This window comes from Typopeltis vanoorti, chromosome 18, assembly GCF_054136105.1.
Source record: "Typopeltis vanoorti isolate ZY-2024b chromosome 18, IOZ_Tvanoo_1.0, whole genome shotgun sequence".
NCBI lineage: Eukaryota > Metazoa > Arthropoda > Arachnida > Uropygi > Thelyphonidae > Typopeltis > Typopeltis vanoorti.
This window is the reverse complement of record NC_143566.1, coordinates 84,684,264-84,704,973: the sequence shown is the minus strand read 5'-3', so window position 1 is coordinate 84,704,973 and position 20,710 is coordinate 84,684,264. Positions and strand designations below refer to the sequence as shown.

The 20,710-nt window shown below is 35.3% G+C and overlaps 1 protein-coding gene across 1 annotated transcript in view; it reads right to left on the bottom strand.

The window, feature by feature from the left end:
- LOC150096879 (thymidine kinase 2, mitochondrial-like) overlaps nt 1-20,710 on the bottom strand; it is a 71,605-nt gene that overhangs the window by 27,475 nt on the left and 23,420 nt on the right. The window contains exon 4 of the mRNA XM_090408090.1: nt 7,002-7,055. Coding sequence (XP_090264216.1) covers nt 7,002-7,055 — 54 coding nt within the window. The remainder of the gene's footprint in view (nt 1-7,001; nt 7,056-20,710) is intronic.

The window sequence follows — 20,710 nt, the reverse complement described above, 5'->3', positions numbered from 1 at the left end:
GACGGCATATGACTAGTGGAGTGCCACAGAGGCTCTGTTCTTGGACCACTGCTTTTCAATTTGTTCATCAATGATATAGGAAAGGATTTGAGAGAAAGTGTTCACTTGTTTGCTGATGATGCAAAGTTGGGTAGAGCAATTATGAGTGCACAGGATGTCAAAATTTTACAGGATGATTTGGATAGTTTGGAGGACTGGGCTAGGAAAAATGGATGTCAATTTAATGTGCCAAAGTGTAAGGTTATGAACTTTGGGGTGAAAAGAATAGCAGCAGTATATCGCATTGGTGGAACCGTACTCCAGGAGATTGATGAGGCCAGGGATTTGGGAGTGTTGGTGGATAGGGAGTTGAAGTTTAGGGGGCACATTGCAAAAGTGACTAAAACAGCTCACCAAATCACTTGGCTTCTGAAAAATACTTTAACATGCAGAGACAAACAAGTTGTTGTTCTTCTGTATCGAGCCTTGATAAGACCCCATCTGGACTTCTGTGCCCAGTTATGGGTACCAGGGTTTCTTCGTGATGGGGAGGAAGTGGAGACGATCCAGAGATGAGTGACCAAGATGATAGCAGGTCTGTGGAATGAACCTTATGAGAATAGGTTGAAGATTTGTGGGTTGCAGAAATTGGTCGATAGGCGAAGGAGGGGTGATATGATTGAAACATTCAAATTACTGAAGGGTTTCTATAAGATTGATCCAGAAGATATTTTTGAAAATATGACTGGTGGTGGGAGGACTAGGGGCCATGAATGGAAGCTGGGCAAGAGCGGTTGACAAGGGTGTTAGAGCTAGGTTTTTTACTTGGAGAGTAGTGAATGAGTGGAATAAGCTTCCAGAATCAGTTGTGGGTGCTATGACCATGAATGAGTTCAAGGCAAGGGATGATAGATACTGTGTGAATGTCGAATAGTTGTTCTTGACATGATGTTAGGGCCTCCCTCAATGAGTCTGTCGACTCCTTGGAGTTGCCCGGAACAACAACAATAATAATAATAATAATATAGGTGATGAATAACAGTAGAGATAGGATGCAACCCTTGTCTCACATTTAATTTCTGCATCAAACCATCTTCCTGTACCTCGGAACAACAATTCTAATTCTAACTATCAGAAACTATCCAATTTGTTCCTCTGAATTCTAATATGCATTTTCCTGTCAACTCAGCTGTGTACATTTTCCTGTCTACTAGCTCGTATCCCAGTCGCAGCTTTTTCAGCTGCGACTGGGATACGAGCTAGTAAGCACATGTTACGTGACATAGCTTGTGATTGAATATAGTTTGCTGATCTTTCATCTTCTCTAACCAATGATGTAACATGGATGTAACTGGGTGCAGCATGTAACACTGGATGAAGTATATTGAAGTTTTAATGAAGTCTATATTTTTCTACACATGATAACACTAAATGCAGAATGATAAAAACAGCTCGGAATCTGTTTAACCCAGCAATGCCCTAGCTGGTATTACATTTCATCTTGTTGTAACACCATTGTCATTAGATTTAAGCCAAAAGAGAATACAATTTGGTTAGTAAAATCTTAACTTGTAGACAATCCTCACTCATTCAGTGATCAGGAAAATATCTACAATGGGATGCAACGTGATAATATGATGACTGGACATTAGGTCAAAGGCTCTGGTTGGTTCTCTGTGTTCCTTAAGATTATGTGATGGTCTCTAGCTTTGGTTCTTAAGCAACTCAAGTGTTATTTTTAATAATTATAACAAAATTTATATGGTATACAAAATATAAAAAAGATTGCTACTAACATGCCTCAGTGAACATGACAATGAGAAGGCATGCAGTCCATAAATTTGGGGGGGGGGGGTATTGGAGGATGTCAACATAGAGGCTCTTGAAGGAAGGCACAACCTAATGTGTTGCAGTTCTGAACTTGGCCCATATCTTACTGAAGAATTCTGAGAAAAAGCAAAAAAACTCTTTGAATTGCAAGTTCACATTAACACCTTCAAATGGCAGATTCATGCAGCAGTATGATGGAGAGGATAGAAAAAACTCCTTAGATAATGGGTTGATGACACATGAATTCAATGCAATATCCTACTAACTTGTTATGTTACTTATCTACAGGGGCAAATGCTGGTCTTGAAATTCACGCTTGCTCTTGTTATCATTCAGGGTCTTCACTTCATGAAGTCTGATTAGCAGAATAATGAATTACTGACCATTTAAAACTATATATTTAGAAATTTATGTACATTTAATCATACAAATACAACATTTATTTTACAAATGATATTCTTGAATACAAATTCTACCCTATGGTTCTTCTTTATGAACTGGTCAATAACATTCTCATAAAAAGTTGGTTGTAACTTAATTTTCCCAAGCAACACGCACACTCGTAAAGGCTGGCTGAAGCTCACTGGCTAGAGCTATGTTGACTGCATATGGCCTGTGTTTAAGCAACAGTGTGAGACGACATGAAATGACTATGCATGCACATGAAATCACAGTGCTGCTGCTGCTGCGAGGACCTGGAAGCTCCTACAACCAAGCAAGCCAAGGTAGCTTTGACTAGACGAGCAAGCATCGCCCTTCGATACACAATGCAAAGCTCAATTATTGCTGTGCAAGCTTAAGATATCTTCTGTCTACAAAAATAAAAGCCTAAATGGAATGCTTATAAATGCATGCATTTATTAACAAATAAATATTACTTCTTTCTGAATTAATGAGTTTCTGCAGCAAGCATGGAGAATTTGCCCCTGGTTATCTATTACTAATTTGAGTAACTTCAGTTACTAACTTGAATTATGGATAAGCATAAGGTGAAGAGTTTCAATGAACTGAATGAAGAAGGTGGAAATAAGTCTTTTACTGAAAGTAGGAGATGTTTCTTTGGATTCGAACAGAAAGTTAAGAGGAAGCTGTGAGTAATGCAGTGGTGGAATGAGAATTTCTGGATCATTTCATGCTGTAGATGAAGATTATTACTGTTCTTATTGCATGGGCACCTCCATGGAGTCCATCAAACCTATAAAAGCTTTTTAATAACTTAAAAGTTTCTATCATATACTCCCTTTTTCATCTATCAACCAACTTTTGCAATCCACAAACCCTCAATTCTATCCTCATAGAAAGCATTCCATCTTGGTCATTCGCCTCTAGATTCTTTCCACTTCCTCATCCCCAGAAACCCATGTGACCAGACCTGAGCACAGTAATCCAGATGTGGTTGTATCAAGGCTTTATAAAGAGGAATGATAACTCCCTTATCTCTACTTTTTTAGTGTGTTCTTCAATAACCAAGTAGTACTGTGAGCTACCCTGGCTACTTTAGCAATATGCCCTCTAAATTTCAGCTCTATTTACCACTACCACTACTACCAAATCCCTAGCTTCTTCAATTTCTTGGAGCACAGTTCCCTCAATGCAATACACAGTTTGTAATCTTTGTATTCCAAAATGTATAAATTTACACTTTTCCACATTAAATTGGCATCCATACTGTCAGGATCTGGATGAATGATGAGGAGAAGAATGAGTCAGAATGAGGATGAATATTCTTGCATATAAATAGTGTTTCTTATTTAATTTCTTGGGTTAAACAGGAAAGTAAAGGGGAAGGCATAATTTTTGCAGGCCAGGAACATCTCTAACTCTCATTATATATATTTTAAATGCAGCTTTCATTTATGTCATTACCTTCACAAATCTCTAATCTGGTGTAACCTGGTGCAACTCTCTGCATATGAAGACTTTATTAATCAAACATATAAGTTAATCTAAAAATATTCAGAAACAAAAGAAAACAGTTCTTATAGCATTTAAAATTCATATATATAAACAGAGTTTTTTTTGCTTACTGTGAAAAGAACTTTTAGAACTTAAATAAAACTTTTAAACTTGTCTTATACCCAAGTTCTTTTTCTGATTCATAATTTTATTAGTTTATTACTAGTTAATTTCATTATTCATAAGTATTAATAATGAATTAACCTGGCATTCTGTAAAAACAAACTTTCTGAATATGAACCTAATTTCCAACTATCAGTGAACTAAAAAGAATAACCGAAAAACCATTTAGCATTTCATAGCAAACATTTTCAACTGAACCTGATAAACTTTTTCAGAGCCTATATTTTGAAGCAATCAAAAACAAAGTGAAGGTAGAAACCAAAGTTTATGCTTTATGAAATTTGTATTTTTATCTTTTCAATGAGTTGCCTCATACGATAACTACATTGTGTTGACATAACGATTTAGAGCAACCTGTTTTAGAATGAAACATGCTGATAAATATATTCATTCATCACACACCTAGCTTATTCTGTTATATAAGAATAAACACACAACACTAGAATTGATTAACATCTCTATACTGTCAAGAGAACTTGGACTTCAAAAGGTGTGTTATCATAGAATGTCATATCGAGTAACCTGTTTGTTCATAATATGCATAAAAGGCTGAATCCTGAAAATCAGCATTATCAACTGATGGAAATGTGGAAGGGTCACCACAGCTAAGAAAAGCACAGAAAGACCCAGAAAACTAACATTAAAAGACTAAAAGGTGTTTTTGCAAGAGCAGCACAGAAATCTCAGCAGTCTGATGTGAAGATGTTTACCAGGTGGGGTTAAAAGACTCTAGAATGGGAAGGGAGATTCAAGTTAGTAATAGGACACCATATAAAGATTTGTAATCTTAGTTTCTATGACAAGGTAGCTGCATATAAGCCAAGCACCAACCATCAACAAAACCTAACCATTTATGAAGCTGATTATTTCATGGGGTATCTAGAAAAAGAACTCTGTCACTATATTCTTTCAACCACATATATGGTTATGTTTTGTTGATGATATTTTTGCAATCTTGTCCCACCATGAATTAGAATTGCTTCAGTTCCTAGAGAAAATAAACTCCTTGTACTCCTGTATCAAGTTTACTACTGAATGTGAATCCAATAATCAACTACCCTTTTTGGATACCGTAATAATTTGTAATCCCACAGGTCATATTGAATTTTTAGTTTATCCGAAGCCAATCTTTAGTGGTAGATACAAGCACTCATCCTCCCACCATCATTCATCACAAAAAAATGGGTATTATCAAGTCTTGTACACAGAGCTCATACAATCTGCTTTTCTGATCCCCTTTTTGTTAGATGAAATGAATAAAATTAAAAGTAACTTGATATGTAATGGATACAATGAAACTACCAGTCAAAAAATTATTGATAATTATCATCCTTCTACCAGACTGCAATCTAATGTGAAAAGAATTTCAATAGGGTACCTTAAAGGAACCTCAGAGCAAATAGCAAGGATACTTCATGAATTCAATCCATATGCTTCCTCCAAACCAGCTTGGAAACTGTCTTCCTTTATTGATAAAGGATACATTACCACCTCTTTCCTTACCGGGAGGTGTCTATCAAGAATCCTGCTCATGTCGTCTTTCTTATTTTGGACAGACTGGCCATTCTGCCTTAATTAAAACTGATGAACATCAAGACTATATTATATTTTTGGAATCTGACAAGTCTGGTTCCCATTGGAAGATGAGTTCTTTGTCTTTCTGGATCTGTGGGACTTTTTTCCAATATTTTTAAGTATTGGTCACTTTTCATCATACTGTTAACAGGCACAAGTCCCTGAACCATCATGTGTAAAACAACCACAGAAGATCTTTATAGCTGGATGTTTAGGAGATTGCTGAAGATGGATGGGAGCTGCTGATTTGAGAACATAAGGTACTCACTCTCCTTGGACAAAGAAATGGCTCTCATCTGAGTATGAACTTCTTCCACTTCTCAACAGTCCAATCCTTGTACACGTTTGCCTGCTAGCCTCTTTTTCTGCATACCCTTCAACAACATTGTTTCTTTTTTTGTCTGTGGGCAGTCCTCTCTGCTTCGAAGAATCTTCGATGGATTGTTATGTCAGAAACATTACTCCCACTAGCTGCCAAATCTCTAAGTCTATAGCAGACAATCTTGGATTCATTTTGCTTTTCCTAACTAGTAAATAATCTATAATCTTGAGAAAGTGTAGTTTTACTATTTTGCCCACATTTTCCTTTTCTGTCAGGAGAAAAGGTACTTGTCTCCCTAAACTTCTTTAAAATCGCATTACCCCCCCCCCCCAACTGGCCATGACATCTATAGACATCCAGCTAAATCTGGATACAATTCTGTAACACCTGTTGAATGACATGAATAAGAAGTGCAATTTGGTCTCACTATTTTATCTCACTATAAGGTTAACAGTACCTACACCAACATCACACTCATTGGCAATTTGTTTTTGAGTCATAGATGAGTGCTGAGAAAGAGTACATATTATTGAACACTTTCTTGGAGATATATCCATTTTATAGCTACACAAAATGAATAAACACTATGAATGTCAACTTGCTTACACTATTAAAAATACATAACACTATTAATAAACATCATAGAGACAGTTAAAACCATGCACCACTCAATCAAAATAGTAAACTAAAACCAAAATTATTGTGAACTTAAACAAAAACCAAACCAAAAATTTGATGAAAATTTGGCTTGCTCGGATTAATTTGTTCGCTGTTGTACCTTCACCTCAGTGGATAATCGCTCTTGAAGATGCAATTCTTACTTTATCATCATCTATCCAGTTATTAAACTATTAATTTTTTATATTATATCAAATGTATGAATTATTATATTAAACTATCCTGTTTAATATTTGGCATTACAACTACAGCAGCAAAAACTAGCTAATCAAAAACCAAGGAATATTGTGCATTTCAATGGACAGAGACAAGTCTCTTTAAATTTGACATATTCACTAATAAAACATCCGTACCACACGAATACCATGTCAGCAGGAAAATAGGTTAATCACAAATTAGTACATAAGAAAAAATAAAAAATAATAAAATTTCATTCATTTAATCAATTTGTTACATAAAACTAGTTCTGTTACCCAAGTTTGTTCTTTTTTCTCATGTGTATTCTAAAACTGAACTAAGAAAAACTACACATTCTTACCAGCAGATTATAGCCATGTACATTCTGCCATTTTTCTACAGGCTCTTCTAATATCTATTAGTAAAGAAAATAAATAATACAATGCATCATAATACAATAGAATGAAAAATATATCCAGAAAATCTATATATTAAAAATTTACATATTTGCTAATAATAATTTTAGTATTAGTAATTATTTTTAATAATAATCATTAAAAAAGCATCTCCAGAGTTTGATGACTCATCAATGGGAGGTCACTAGCCATTATTTCCACAATGCCTATCATACTTCTGCTTCAACTGTTCACTAGAGCATACAAAGCTACCTCAGCAACTCAATTGCCACTCTCTCGCCAAAAAGCCTAGTCCTGATGTTCTCTTATACAACTTCTAGAGGATGATCCCTTGTTATTGAAAGTTTATTTTTCACTTGGTTAGACTATAATAAATTTAGTTTAATCCTTTATCCAAGTGTGAGCAAACAAGGTTTGACCTGAAAATATCTTCAGGACTGAATATGGTGTTGTACTACCTTACCGGGATAAGGTAACTCGTAGATGGTGTTGTACTACCTTACTGGGGTAAGGTAGTACAACACCGGACAACTCGTAGCAAAGGTGAACCTTGCTAACAACACTCTTATCCCAGTATCTCCCATAATGCAAAACACATCTCCTTGCCGATATGTATAATGTTATGCATTACAGGATTGGCCACTACCCAGACTAGTTTTGACCTTTATTGAGGTCTCTTCAGTGAGAGCTAGGCCCAGAGGTGGAGATAACAGGCAGAAGCAATTGCGAGGTCATCTTTACCTATAGGAGTTGCCAAAAGGTGTGCCACCTTTTTTTATTAAATTACTCTGGAGTTAGAGAAAGGTGTTGAAAGTTTATTTTTCACTTGGTTAAACTATAATAAATTTAGTTTAATCCTTTATCCAAGTGTGAGCAAACAAAGTTTGCACCTGAAAATATCTTCAGGACTGAATATGGTGTTGTACTACCTTACTGAGGTAAGGTAGTACAACACCGGGCAACTCATAGCAAAGGTGGACCAAGCTAACAAACACTCCTATCCCAGTATCTCCCATAATGCAAAACACATCTCCTTGCAGATATGTATAATGTTATGCATTACAGGATTGGCCACTACCCAGACTAGTTTGAACCTTTATTGAGGAGCAGGAGCCAGGCCCAGAGGTGGAGATACCAGTCCTGAATTCAGTCCTGAAGATATTTTCAGGTGAAAACTTTGTTTGCTCACACTTGGATAAAGGATTAAACTAAATTTATTATGATCCCTTGTTATCTTGCATCCCATGATGTATTGACAAATTCTTCTACATCTACTCTCTTAAACCCTTTAGTAACTTATGTTTCTATTATATCCTCTCTTTTTTAAACTCATCCACAAAACTTTATATGTCACAGATCTTCAATCTAACTTCTTAAGAAGCACTTTACAGATCTGTAACCATTTTGGTCTTTTGTCTGTGATAACTGCTGTTATCAAACCAGGCTTTTCTCCACTACTTATCACCAAGAAATCCCACTGTGATCACACCTGTACACAAATCACTGAAATTATTACTATTATTAACATCTGACCTCCATAGAGTCAAAGGACTCATTGCAGGAGATCCATACTCTCATACAAAGAGACATGAACTGTGCCTTAAACTCATTCATAGTTTCTGCCCTCACCACACTCCCAGGCAATGCATTCCCCTCAAAAAACCTACTTATCACTCTCTCCCCCTCCTCACACTTATCTCCCTCTATGAAAAATCTCCACATTAATCTGGTAACAATCCCTCACCAACTTATATGTCTCAATCATATCACTCTCTCCTTATATTCACAAGCTCTGCAATTTCATATTTGATATCCCATAGACCTGACACTGCACTGACTTAGTAAACTTCTAGACCCTAACACTGCATCTTCATTCCCCCCCCCCCCCAAAAAAACCAGACAACCAAATCTGCAGACAGTAGTCCATATACAGCCTGATCAAAGCATTATACAAGGAAACCATAACCTCTTTGCTTCTGCATGTCAGTCTTCCTCATTATTACCATAATCCATTGTGATGTTCTTACAACTTCAGCAATGCAATCCCTAAATTTCAAGTATCTGTCCACCACCACTGCCATATCTTCTATCTCCTCTAACTCCTTCAAAATTTCCCCATTAATGGTGTACTCTGCATCCCAACCCTGCCTATCAAATTTCAAGACCATACACTTTTCAACATTAAACTGGCAGCTCCATTTACTTTCCCACTCACATGGTCTACTGAGATCCTCCTGCAAAGCTACAATATCTGCTCTACTTCTCATAGTTCTTTGCATCATTGGCAAACAGCTGCACATCTCCAGTTAAGCCAGTCCCAATGTCATTAATGTGAAAGTTAAGCAATAATGGTCCCAAAACCACTCCTCCATACACAATCTCTGATGCCTATCTGACGGCCAATTAATTATTGAACTAACTAGTCTGTTATCAAATCTTATCTGTTTTAATTTAGCTACCAGCTTGTTATGTTGCAATTTATCAAAGGCCTTTAAAATAATCCAAGTATACCACTGCATACGGATCTTCTTCCATCGAATTTATCACTTTGCTGTAATATGTAAACATATTGCTAAAGCATGACAGTATGATGCATTGGGGGAGGGCTCTAAAACCCATGCTGACCATCATAAAGAAAACTGTTGTTATCAAACCATTTCTGAATCCTAGTCCTCACTAACTTCTCTAACACCTTAACAACTAGACACTAGATTGGCCTATAATTTGCACCTCAGTCTCTTACCTCCCCTTATGACATGGAACAATTTTTCCCATCTTCCATTCCTTTGGAACTCCCCCTATTGCAAGACATTTTAAACTGGTGTGTCAAGTAAACTTGATGTGGGTTAACATCAAGTTTACTTAATTCTTCATATATCTCCTCCTCGTTCACCATCAGTCCATCCTCCACTATATTTTATAGTCCAGCTTCTCATGATGTTGCATTCATTAGGATGAAATACACTAACAAACTGCTCACTGAATACTTCAACCATATCTCTGCATCAATTAACAATCTGTCAGTGTTATCAGCTAGCATTATTCTTCCATAGTCATTTTTTTATTCTACATGCCACCTATCAAATGTTCTTTCTTCACGGTATCGTCTTTAGAATGATATGTTCTGTTATGATTTTCTTGAGAATGACACACTCGTTATGATATCATCTCCAATTTACATATCAGGTCCAATATGATATGGTATGACCAAAAAGTGGTTTTTCTTTCACTGAATTTCACCAGGAAACAGAAATGCCTCCAAGTATGCTACATCTATCCTCTTTTATAAGAGGAAAAATTCCTTCCATTTCTAAGACTAGCAAACTTAGACTGTCTGAAAAAGTCTAGTTTCTCATGTCACAGACAGTGCTCAATCCCACATTTCTTTCTCCAATAACTGATGTGTGGTGCAACTACTCAGCCATGGACTTCACTTTTTAACATCACTCCCACCCAAGAAAGGTTTTAAATCTACAGCATATCTGGTACTGCAGGTGGACCTTGGATTAGATTAGTGGTCTCCAAAGTGTGGTACGCGTACCCCAGGGGGTATGCGAGTCGATATGTGCGGGTACTTCAAAAAAAGTTTTATATCGATAGGAAAAAAATCAATTAATTAATTAAAGATAAAGAACATTACTTTCTTTCAATTAAACATATATCTAATATAGACAAAGACGTTATAAAGATCCTGTAAACTTAAATTTGCGAGTTTACATTGGGTGACTTTGCACACATAATCGTTCGTGGCAAAGCTGTTATGTTTTTTAAAACTAGGGAGTAAATCTCTTACTTCTTATCATTGCTATTGTTTGTAGAGCATCCTAGTGTTGACAAGTCCAACTAGAGAAGGAAAATTGCTTAGTTATCCTGCTATCTACAGATGACACCACAGTTGTATTAATTATTTGACTATTAGTCGTAAGAGTAATGATTTTTTACTATATATTGTTTCTGTGCAATTCCAACGACTTTTACGTTTACACTAGAAATAGTGAATTAATATCAAAATTGCTTACATTTTTTAAAAGTGTTTGATATTACCAATAGTAAATGAATTATGTTTAAATTTTACAAATTAACCCTCACATAATGGATAAATGGTTAAAAAAATTTCCTCCAAAGAAACCGCGAATTGAAGATAATTATGATAGTACTTCTACATCAGATGAACAACAAGGAAAAGATAGGATTGATTCTTCTATTCAAACAAGTTCGTTATCAGTCAAATTAAGTGATAAAAACATTAATCTGAAACTTAACAAAACCTTGCCCAAGAAAGTTCGAAATTATCAAGAAGACTATTTGAAATGGGGATTTACATCGACGATAGTCAACAATGAACCTCATCCTACATGTGTATTGTGTCATGAGACGCTATGTAATGGAAGTATGAAACCATCATTATTAGTAAGACACTTAAAAACTAAACATCCTGAACATGAACACAAATCTTTACAATTCTTTGAACGATGTTTGAAGACATGTAATTCTCAATCCAACAACTTAAAAAAATTCACTAAAATGAATGATAAATATTTGGAGGCATCTCTTGAGGTTGCATTCTTAATTGCAAAAGACCAAAAGCCACACACCATTGGGGAAACACTTGTACTCCCAACAGCCATAAAAATGGTAGAAATAATCCATGGAAAAGAATATGCAGATAAACTAAAATGTATTCCCTTATCAGCAAATACTATTGGTAGATGTACAGAAATCATTGGCAGTATCAGAAGCCATCAAACCAGAATTTCAAGAAATTATGAAAGAAATGCAAGGCCATTGTTCACATTAAATATTGTAATAAATATGTCTGTAAGCTGTTAATAATAAAAATAATGTGTAAAAATATTTAGCGTTTTTAATTATTAGATGGTGATACAAGGCATATTTCCTCTTCATAATACTTATTACAATAGATTTTTGCTCAATCAATTGGGGATACGCGATCAAAAACGTTTGGAGACCACTGGATTAGATAATCCAAAATTTTGTTCTAGAGACCAAATAGGAAATTTTTTCAAGGCACTTCAAGTCCACCAATAGGCTGAGTGATCTCACACAAGGCAATGAAATTAATTTCCTCAAGTCATTCACAAATATTAATGCTGCAGTGGGATTTGAACCCACATTAGTTATTAAATTTGAGAAATATTCACAGAGAATATTGACTTACAAATTGCATCTATATATAAAAAAGAACACTCATGAAATATGTGAAAAAGGAAGAACGATAAATATGTGTATTTTCTTTGATATGAAAATTAATGAACATTGGATTATGTATAACGACTTATTTAATTATGTGTGCTTTTTGAATATCACATAACTGCAAACTTTTCTTAATATCATCTGCTGGCATGAAGAAAGAGGTAAGAGAAAAAAAAATAACTGCAACAATATATGAAGGTGTAGATTATGACAGTAGGTCAGAAATACAAGAAATACAGTACTCTGATATATTGGTGTTATCTTTGATATTAAGACTATTAAAAATAACAACACATCTCCACTCCCTTCCATCAGATCTGTTTAGATGTTTTGGGAATATACTGTATAGGTTCATGCAGGGTTGATAATTAAAGGGTACAAAAGATGGAGTAAATGAAAGATAATAGCAGAAGTTGTGTGACAAGGTGTAATTAAAAATAAAATCCATTATATATAACACAATCAGTACTGTAGTCTAGTGTAGATAATTAAAAAAGGAACAATTATAAAGGACATAAATAATGCCAGGAAAATAATGCTAATGATGTACAATACTTCAGCAATAAAGATATATAGAAGTAGACAAATGCATAATCAACGTTCTTTCACAAAATATCTTGAGAAAGAATCAATCAGAATGCATACCAATAAAAAAGTGGATGGAATGATATGTACCCTCTCTTAGGGTAATTTTGAATCATGTTTTCTGGAAGAAGACATCCTATAGAAACACATCAACAGTGTGTTTCTATAGGATGTGTGATGATAACACTGCTTTCCATCGTATGAACATGCTTAAAACTTTTGGAAACAATGTTAAATTCAGAAAATACCATTATTTGCTGCAAAGAAAATAAAATCAAATACAGGCAGTTCCCACTTTATGAGTTCTTCCTCCCCCCTCCCCCCAAGTATCAACAAAAGCAAAAATATGAACATTAATTGCAATAAATAGATGCTTAAACATTTCTCAATATGGCATTTCAAGCAACACACACAAGCTATATAATACAATACAACTATGTTCATTACTGATACATTACTGCATCCTCAGTTTATTGATAATCTCTGCTAGGTCTTGAAATCCTGAAGGATTTCAAGACCTAGCAGAGATTATTAATATTGCTAACCAATTGTAGCTTGAGGTTTCTACAATTGACACCACTGGTCTACTTCAAGCACATAATGGAAAGCTCAGAAATGAAGACTTGCTTCAAATGGCAAAATGAAAAAGCCAAGGAAGAAGATTTAACAGCTGAAAGTGCTGTTCATTCCTTCACCATCAAGAAGTTTGACAATGCTTTTCAACAAAAGCAAATGAAATTTGCAAGTCACAATCCTCAAGGGCTCACTTTAGTGAGCACGGGAGTGGTGAACCCGAGGTATACCTGATGCTGGATCATACCTTACTTCATGTAATATACATCTGTATGTTATCTATAGGATGGTCCCTACTCTTATTTCCTTCTTGTTTCTTTTCCCCAATGCTATCCGAGTATTCGAGGGCTAGGGGTGAATCTTTCTATGTTTCTACTTTTTCATTTCTTCATGCATAGAAAGCAACAGGAAACAACCATGTTTCTACTTTTGCTCATCCTAGTTTGGATGAGCAGCAATGATCAAAATGACAAGTGATGCACAGTTCAGGATGGGACATCTAGGTTTGGAACTGTGCAATTGGCTACTAGGGAGGTCACTTATTCCTGTATGGATATTGACAAGATTACATGTCAATCATATGAATCATCTCTACTAAAGCCTGTGGGAGGTGGAGAAGAGGAAAAAGGAAAATATGCATATGGAAATGAGACTAAAGGTAAATTTCACATTGGCCCTTGGAATGTGAATACCTTACTTCAAACTGGAAGATTGGAAATTGTAAAGATGGAGATGTTAAGATTAAAAATAGATGTTCTGGGAATGGCTGAGGTGAGATGGAAAGGAAAAGGAGATTTTAGAACAGAGGATGGAATGAGAGTAATTTACTGAGGAAGAGAGGAGAAACATCAAGCAGGTGTAGGTATAATATTGAATAAACAAGTGGCAAGATATGTGGAAGGCTACTGGCAAATCTCAGACAGAGGTTTGGTGGTAAAGATGAAAGCAAAACCAAGAAATATTTTACTTATTCAGATATATTTACCTACTTGTGATTATGAGGAGGTAGAGAGAGTTTATGGTGATATAGAAAAGGGTTTGAAATGTAAAGACACAAAAGATATAATTATAATACAGGGTGATGTGAATGCAAAAATTGAAAGAGGAAAAGAAAGATACAAAAGACTAGAGCAGTCAAGAATGAAAGAGGTGAAATTTTGATAGAAAAAGAGAAGATATTACAGAGATGGGAGGAATATGTAGGTAAACTGTATGAAGACAGAGAAAGAGGAGAAAAAAGAAAGAGTATAGTGGGCAGAGGTTATACATCATGAGGGAGGAAATGAATCTAGCAACTCAAAAGATGAAAGAAGGAAAATCCCCTGGAATAGATGATATACAGATAGAGCTTATAAGAAATATAGGTGAAAAAGGTATGGAAGAGTTATGGCAAATTATTAATGGAATTTATGAGGGACAAGAATTACCAGAGGAGTTTAGAAGATCAATTTTTATCCCCATTCCAAAAAAGATAGGAGTTTTAGACTGTAATAATTTTAGAATGATAAGTCTTATAACTCACACAGCAAAAATTCTGGAACAAATAATTTTGGAGAGAATTAAGAGTAAAATAGAAAAAGAAATGAATGAAGGAACAGTTTGGTTTCCAAACCAACAAAGGAACTAGAGAGGCTATAACTTGTCTAAGAATTATTGGGGAGAAAACACTAAACCATGGTGGAAAGGTGTTTTGGGGGTTTCTAGATTTTGAAAAGGCATTTGATACAGTGAAACATAAATGGCTTTTTGATATTCTAGAAAATATTGATATTGATTCATATGATTTGGAAATCTTAAAGAGAATATATTGGACACAAACAGCATCAGTATGTGTAAATGGAGAGGAAACAGGAGAATTCCCGGTGGAGAGAGTCTTCCTCACCACTTAACTCCACCATTACACACAACTACAATCAACACATCACCATCAACAACAGTATTTTTTGTCTGTAAGTTGTGTGTGCTCTCACGACCCATTTGACTATACTCAGAATGAAAAACCCTGTTACCTACATATGAGATTGACTAACTCACCTTCATTGAAAAAGTCCATAAAAAAAGATTCCTTTCATCATGACAAGAATCGAACTCAGGCCTTTCCCAATCGATCAAAGGGCATCATCGTTCTTCCAAATGCACCATGGAAGCACTTACTATTCACCACTGAAATTGAAAAACCAGAACTTGTTTCTGTTTCTAGTGCCCTCAAAAACAGAAATAAATATCTGCTCCACTAATCAAGCTATTAAAATGAATTACAAATTATCATCAGTACTTTTCTAAGTAATGATTATAATAAAAATACTATTCAACAGAATTCTTCACAAGAAAGACTGCACCTAAAAACAATAAAACCTTAGCCATTTCATATATTAAAAGGTTATCAGAAAAAATAAACAAATACAACTTTAATGTCACCTTTTAACTATTCAAAACCATATATGGATGAAACATGTTAAACAAGTTATGTTTTGCATCCATGTTATTTCAATTTCAACAGACACCTCACATCCATATAACATGTCAAGGCAGATACAGTGGTTAAACCTACTCCAAAATTAAATAACTTATTCAACTCCACTAGGGAGGAAGATGATCCCTAGAGGATACCTAAATGTGACTGTATAACTTGCCATATACAGGTGAAATTCCTATTCAGAAAATAGAACACACGACATTAAATTTAAGCATTAAAATACAGCACTTCTGATCATGCCCAGATACTCTGCACAGAACTGAATGGAAAGGCAACTCTTCCTTATACCAGGATTTAGGATGATACAAGTGCAAATTAAAAAAAAAGTCTGTGAACTTCTAATTGACCATCCCAATCTAAACAAAAATGATGGCCTAAAACATCTGTAGAATATGGATGGCAAATTCTATTCACATAAAATTTTGTTCCAACAGGTCATAATAATTAGGACCGTAGTACCCAAGAATTCTAGATTAATTACTTCAGGCATAACTGGACAAAAACAAGCTTCAGCCCTTATTTTAAATATCGATTAGACCACTAATGATGCTCCGTATCATTAAAGAATAACATGACTAAATTGGATCTCGAGCCAAGTCAGTCAAGACTTTGATGTAGTATTCTTTTTCACCAGATGACAGGCTTTATAGAATAAAATGTTTGACCAAATGAGTGATACTTTAGCATACTGTTTGAATTGTAATGTAACTTGTTTCTCTCTGTGTGTGTGCACGCGCGGATGCACAGACTCCAAGTGATGCTGGAAAATTAAAGTTACACTCCTAGCATGGTATTAGTGTCCATAATTTTGCCATAATGAATGCTGATTACCATGTAATATTAAAAGAAATTATCTAATTCTTAACTTCAATACTGCCAAAAAAACTTGTGGGAAAGGGGAAAGCAAAATGCTGGCCCATTTTTTTCATACTCCTTGCTTCTTATTAACTGATCTCTTGTGAATGTTTTAACAATAAACTTAATAGAAATACTTTATCTTTCTAGAATGATAAAGACATTTACAAATTTTTGAGAAAAATAACATTATGTTGTATGCCCATATGAAACGTTTACCGAAATATACTAGTTAACTAAAAAGTTTATTTTTCACTTGGTCAGACTATAATAAATTTAGTTTAATCCTTTATCCAAGTGTGTGCAAACAAAGTTTGTGCCTGAAAGTATCTTCAGGACTGGGGTAAAGTGGTACAACACCGGGCAACTCCTTGCAAAGGTGGAGCAAGCTACCAACACTCCTATCTCAGTATCTCCCATAATGCAAAACACATCTCCTTGCGGATATGTATAATGTTATGCATTAAGGGAAGGGCCACTACCCAGACTAGTTTCGACCTTTATTGAGGTCTCTTCAGTAGGAGCCAGGCCCAAGTGGAGATACCAGGCAGAAGCATTAGCAAGGTCATCTTCTCCTATAGGAGCTGCCAAATGGCGTGCCACCTTTTTATTAAATTACTCTGGATTTAGAGAAAGATGTTGAAAGTTTATTTTTCACTTGGTCAGACTATAATAAATTTAGTTTAATCCTTTATCCAAGCGTGTGCAAACAAAGTACCACTTTACCCCAGTCCTGAAGATACTTTCAGGCGCAAACTTTTGTTTGCACACACTTGGCTCACTCCCACATGGCTTGTCCCTTGTTCATTCAGTATCCTGCAGATACTGAATGAATGAATGAAGATAGACTAGCAACCCGAGACTTAGCAGACTAACTGTACTTTGTATTTGCTTAAAACAGAAATAAACATGAAGTTTCATGCAGCTGGGCCACTGCCCAGTTAAACAAGGCACCCGTGAAGTTTTTTTGTCAGAGAACCAGGACAAACAGTGAAAATTCAGTTATTAGAACACCATGTCAGAAGAATCGATGATAGGCACCATCAACATAAGGATGATCAATAGAAAGGAAATTAAACTGGTAGAAGAACTACAGAAGTACCAAGTGGACATAATTGGTGATACTGAGAGAAAGAAGACAAACACGAGATCCTGCTAAATATTTGGACCATACTGATCAGGGAAAGGATGTACTGATAGTTCAACCCCAAACATGAAAAGAAACTTCTTGACTGGTAGGCAGCTACATTGTAGTTATGTGGTGAGTGCTATTAATACTCTCTTTCTCTAATCACTATAGCCCAAATATAACATCCTGTATTTATTATTTGGCAGACTCTCACATTTCTCTTCTTTGTCTCAGTATCACCAATTACATCCACATGGGACTTCTGTAGTTCTACCAGTTCGATTTCATTTCCACTGATTATCTCCTTACGATGATAGCAACTATCAACGTAAAGATAATGAAACTTCTTTGTGCCTATTGTCCAACAGAAGGTTCTCTAAGCAAGAAGTGGAAGAAATGTTTTGGGAAAAATTTGAAGAAAAGGACAAAGGTAACCATCATCATCAAATTCCTAACATATACCCTCAGGGGATTTACAGGATCTTAGGATAGTACTACATGAAATAGCTTCATCATTACTAACTTCCTATCCAATTTTCCTACAGATTAGCCTGTTATCTGCCAACATCTCAATGTTATCAGATCTTATATTTCTGTCTACTAAAGCAATCTATCTACATTTTGGTCTTCCTCTAGGTCTTTTTAGCTAATATTTCCTTTCCTATTCTGTTTAAGTGGCCATACCACCTGAGATTAGCTCTGCTAACACATTCCTGAATGCTAACAATGTCAAATTCTTTACTAATATCTTCATTTTTAATATGACATTGCCACTAATGCCACCTGTTCAGTCCCCCAAATCTTTCTCAGGACTCTCATATCTTTGGACTCAAGTCTTTGATCAAGAGTTTTATTTCTAACACAGCTCTCAGATCCATAAGCTAAAATTGGTTTGAAGACTATCTTGTATACAGCAAGTTTAGTGTTTAGATTGATCTATCTCTTATTCCACATAAATTTATTCAATTCCCTTCCTACAATACCAGCTTTGCTAATTCTGCTGTCAATTTCCAAATTTAATTACCATCTTTACTAAAAATTGTGCCTAATTAACTGAAATGTTTTCTATAGGCTCTCTTATAGGTTTTATTTATGTTGTGTCGTGTCTTCTATTTCTATACTACTTATGAATTAGCGGTCACATAAGGTGAGAGTACCCTATAGGTTAGCTTTTTAATGCTGATTTTCATATCATATTCATTACAGCAGCTATTCCATTTGGTCAGGGAATCCTGCAGACTTGTCCCAGATTTATTTAGGAGTATAGCATCATCTGCATGAAGAGTTGAGATTAACATCTGCAATTTTGATATCAGGTTCAATATCGCTTTTCTTCGTAATGTGATCCATATAGATGATGAATAACAGTGGAGATAATATACACCCTTCTCACACATCTGACTTTACACACCGATCCATCTCCCTGCACCTCCTTCAATTCTAACTGCTGATTTACAACTCAAATGAGACTATGTATTGCCTTCTGTTTTGTCAGATTTGAAGTGAACATGTGTTGTCCACATGTTGGACAAAGTGTGTTGTGAGTTAACCCCAGTATTTATATATTTTTAGGAAATCGCAGGACTGAAAGATAAAAGCAAGCTGCCAGTTGAGTTGAAATGCTAATTCTCTTCAACCGAATTCCATATGTGAAACTGCCATAACAACATTCACTATATATATATTTCTAAGTTTTAACATGTTTACGAATTTTACCACCTTCGGTTGAACTTTATTGCTGCTTTAGGGGAGGCGAACTCACACACATCTAATTAATAACAATAGCTTTTAGTTAGATACTGTGTTTGCCGGTGCAACATATGGTTTTGCTTAAGTCTAAATAGCATAGTTTCTGTATGAAAGGACATGTGATTTATTAATTAGTGTCGTTTTTATCCCAGTTGTCTCTAATTGCACTATTTGTTGAGAAATATATTACACAGACTGCTGGTACCTTATTCACTGACATAATAAAAGTACTTGTTTTTCTTGCCTCTGCAATATAGTAGTATTGGGGAGGGTGTGTTGTTTACCGCAGGAGCAAATTACTTTCCCCTGCTCTGAACGTGTTTCAGCTTTTTTTCATTTGCGAGGTATATTGAGAAACTTTTTAATTTCTTTTTTCGTAAAGTAAAATCAGGGGTATGAGTTATATGCAAGGGCAAGTTATATTCGAGTAAATACGGTATTTCAATTATGGATAAGTACATTGGTACCATCTTTAAATGGAAAAATAGCTCAGATGACAGTGATAATACAAAATGAGTTTGTAATGACAGCTTGTGTGTAGTTTCTGAAGAGAAAGAGGTCTGTAACGAATCCACAGAAACACAGAATTCCCATCAGTTGCAATGCGATAATATTAATACACTGAACGAAAGGAAAGATTTGTTGACTTGCTGGACACTCGACCAGTGGATCTCATTCAAAGGTAAATACAATTGGTTATTTTGTAGGAACATTTTTCTGTTTTGTGACTTTTCTCCCTTTACGGTAATTATGCCTACATTATTGTGTTATTATTCAACAAGTGTTTACAGTTTTGAATGTATATATAAATCAATATAAACAGTGGCCTGATTACGAACTCGTGATGAAAGGGACAGGGAGGTGTGGAGCTTCCCTGGATAGTATTCAAAAGGTAAATACGATTGGTTATTTTGTATAGGGCCCCGAAACTTATTAGTTTAGAATTTAACCACTGGGAAAGCGTTTGTGTCCACCTCAAAACTCAGAATTTGGAAACATATTTTCCGAATAACTTTTATAAGAAATTTCTGTGGGTTCACAATCCATTTCAGGCTTGCAGTCACGAGAACGAT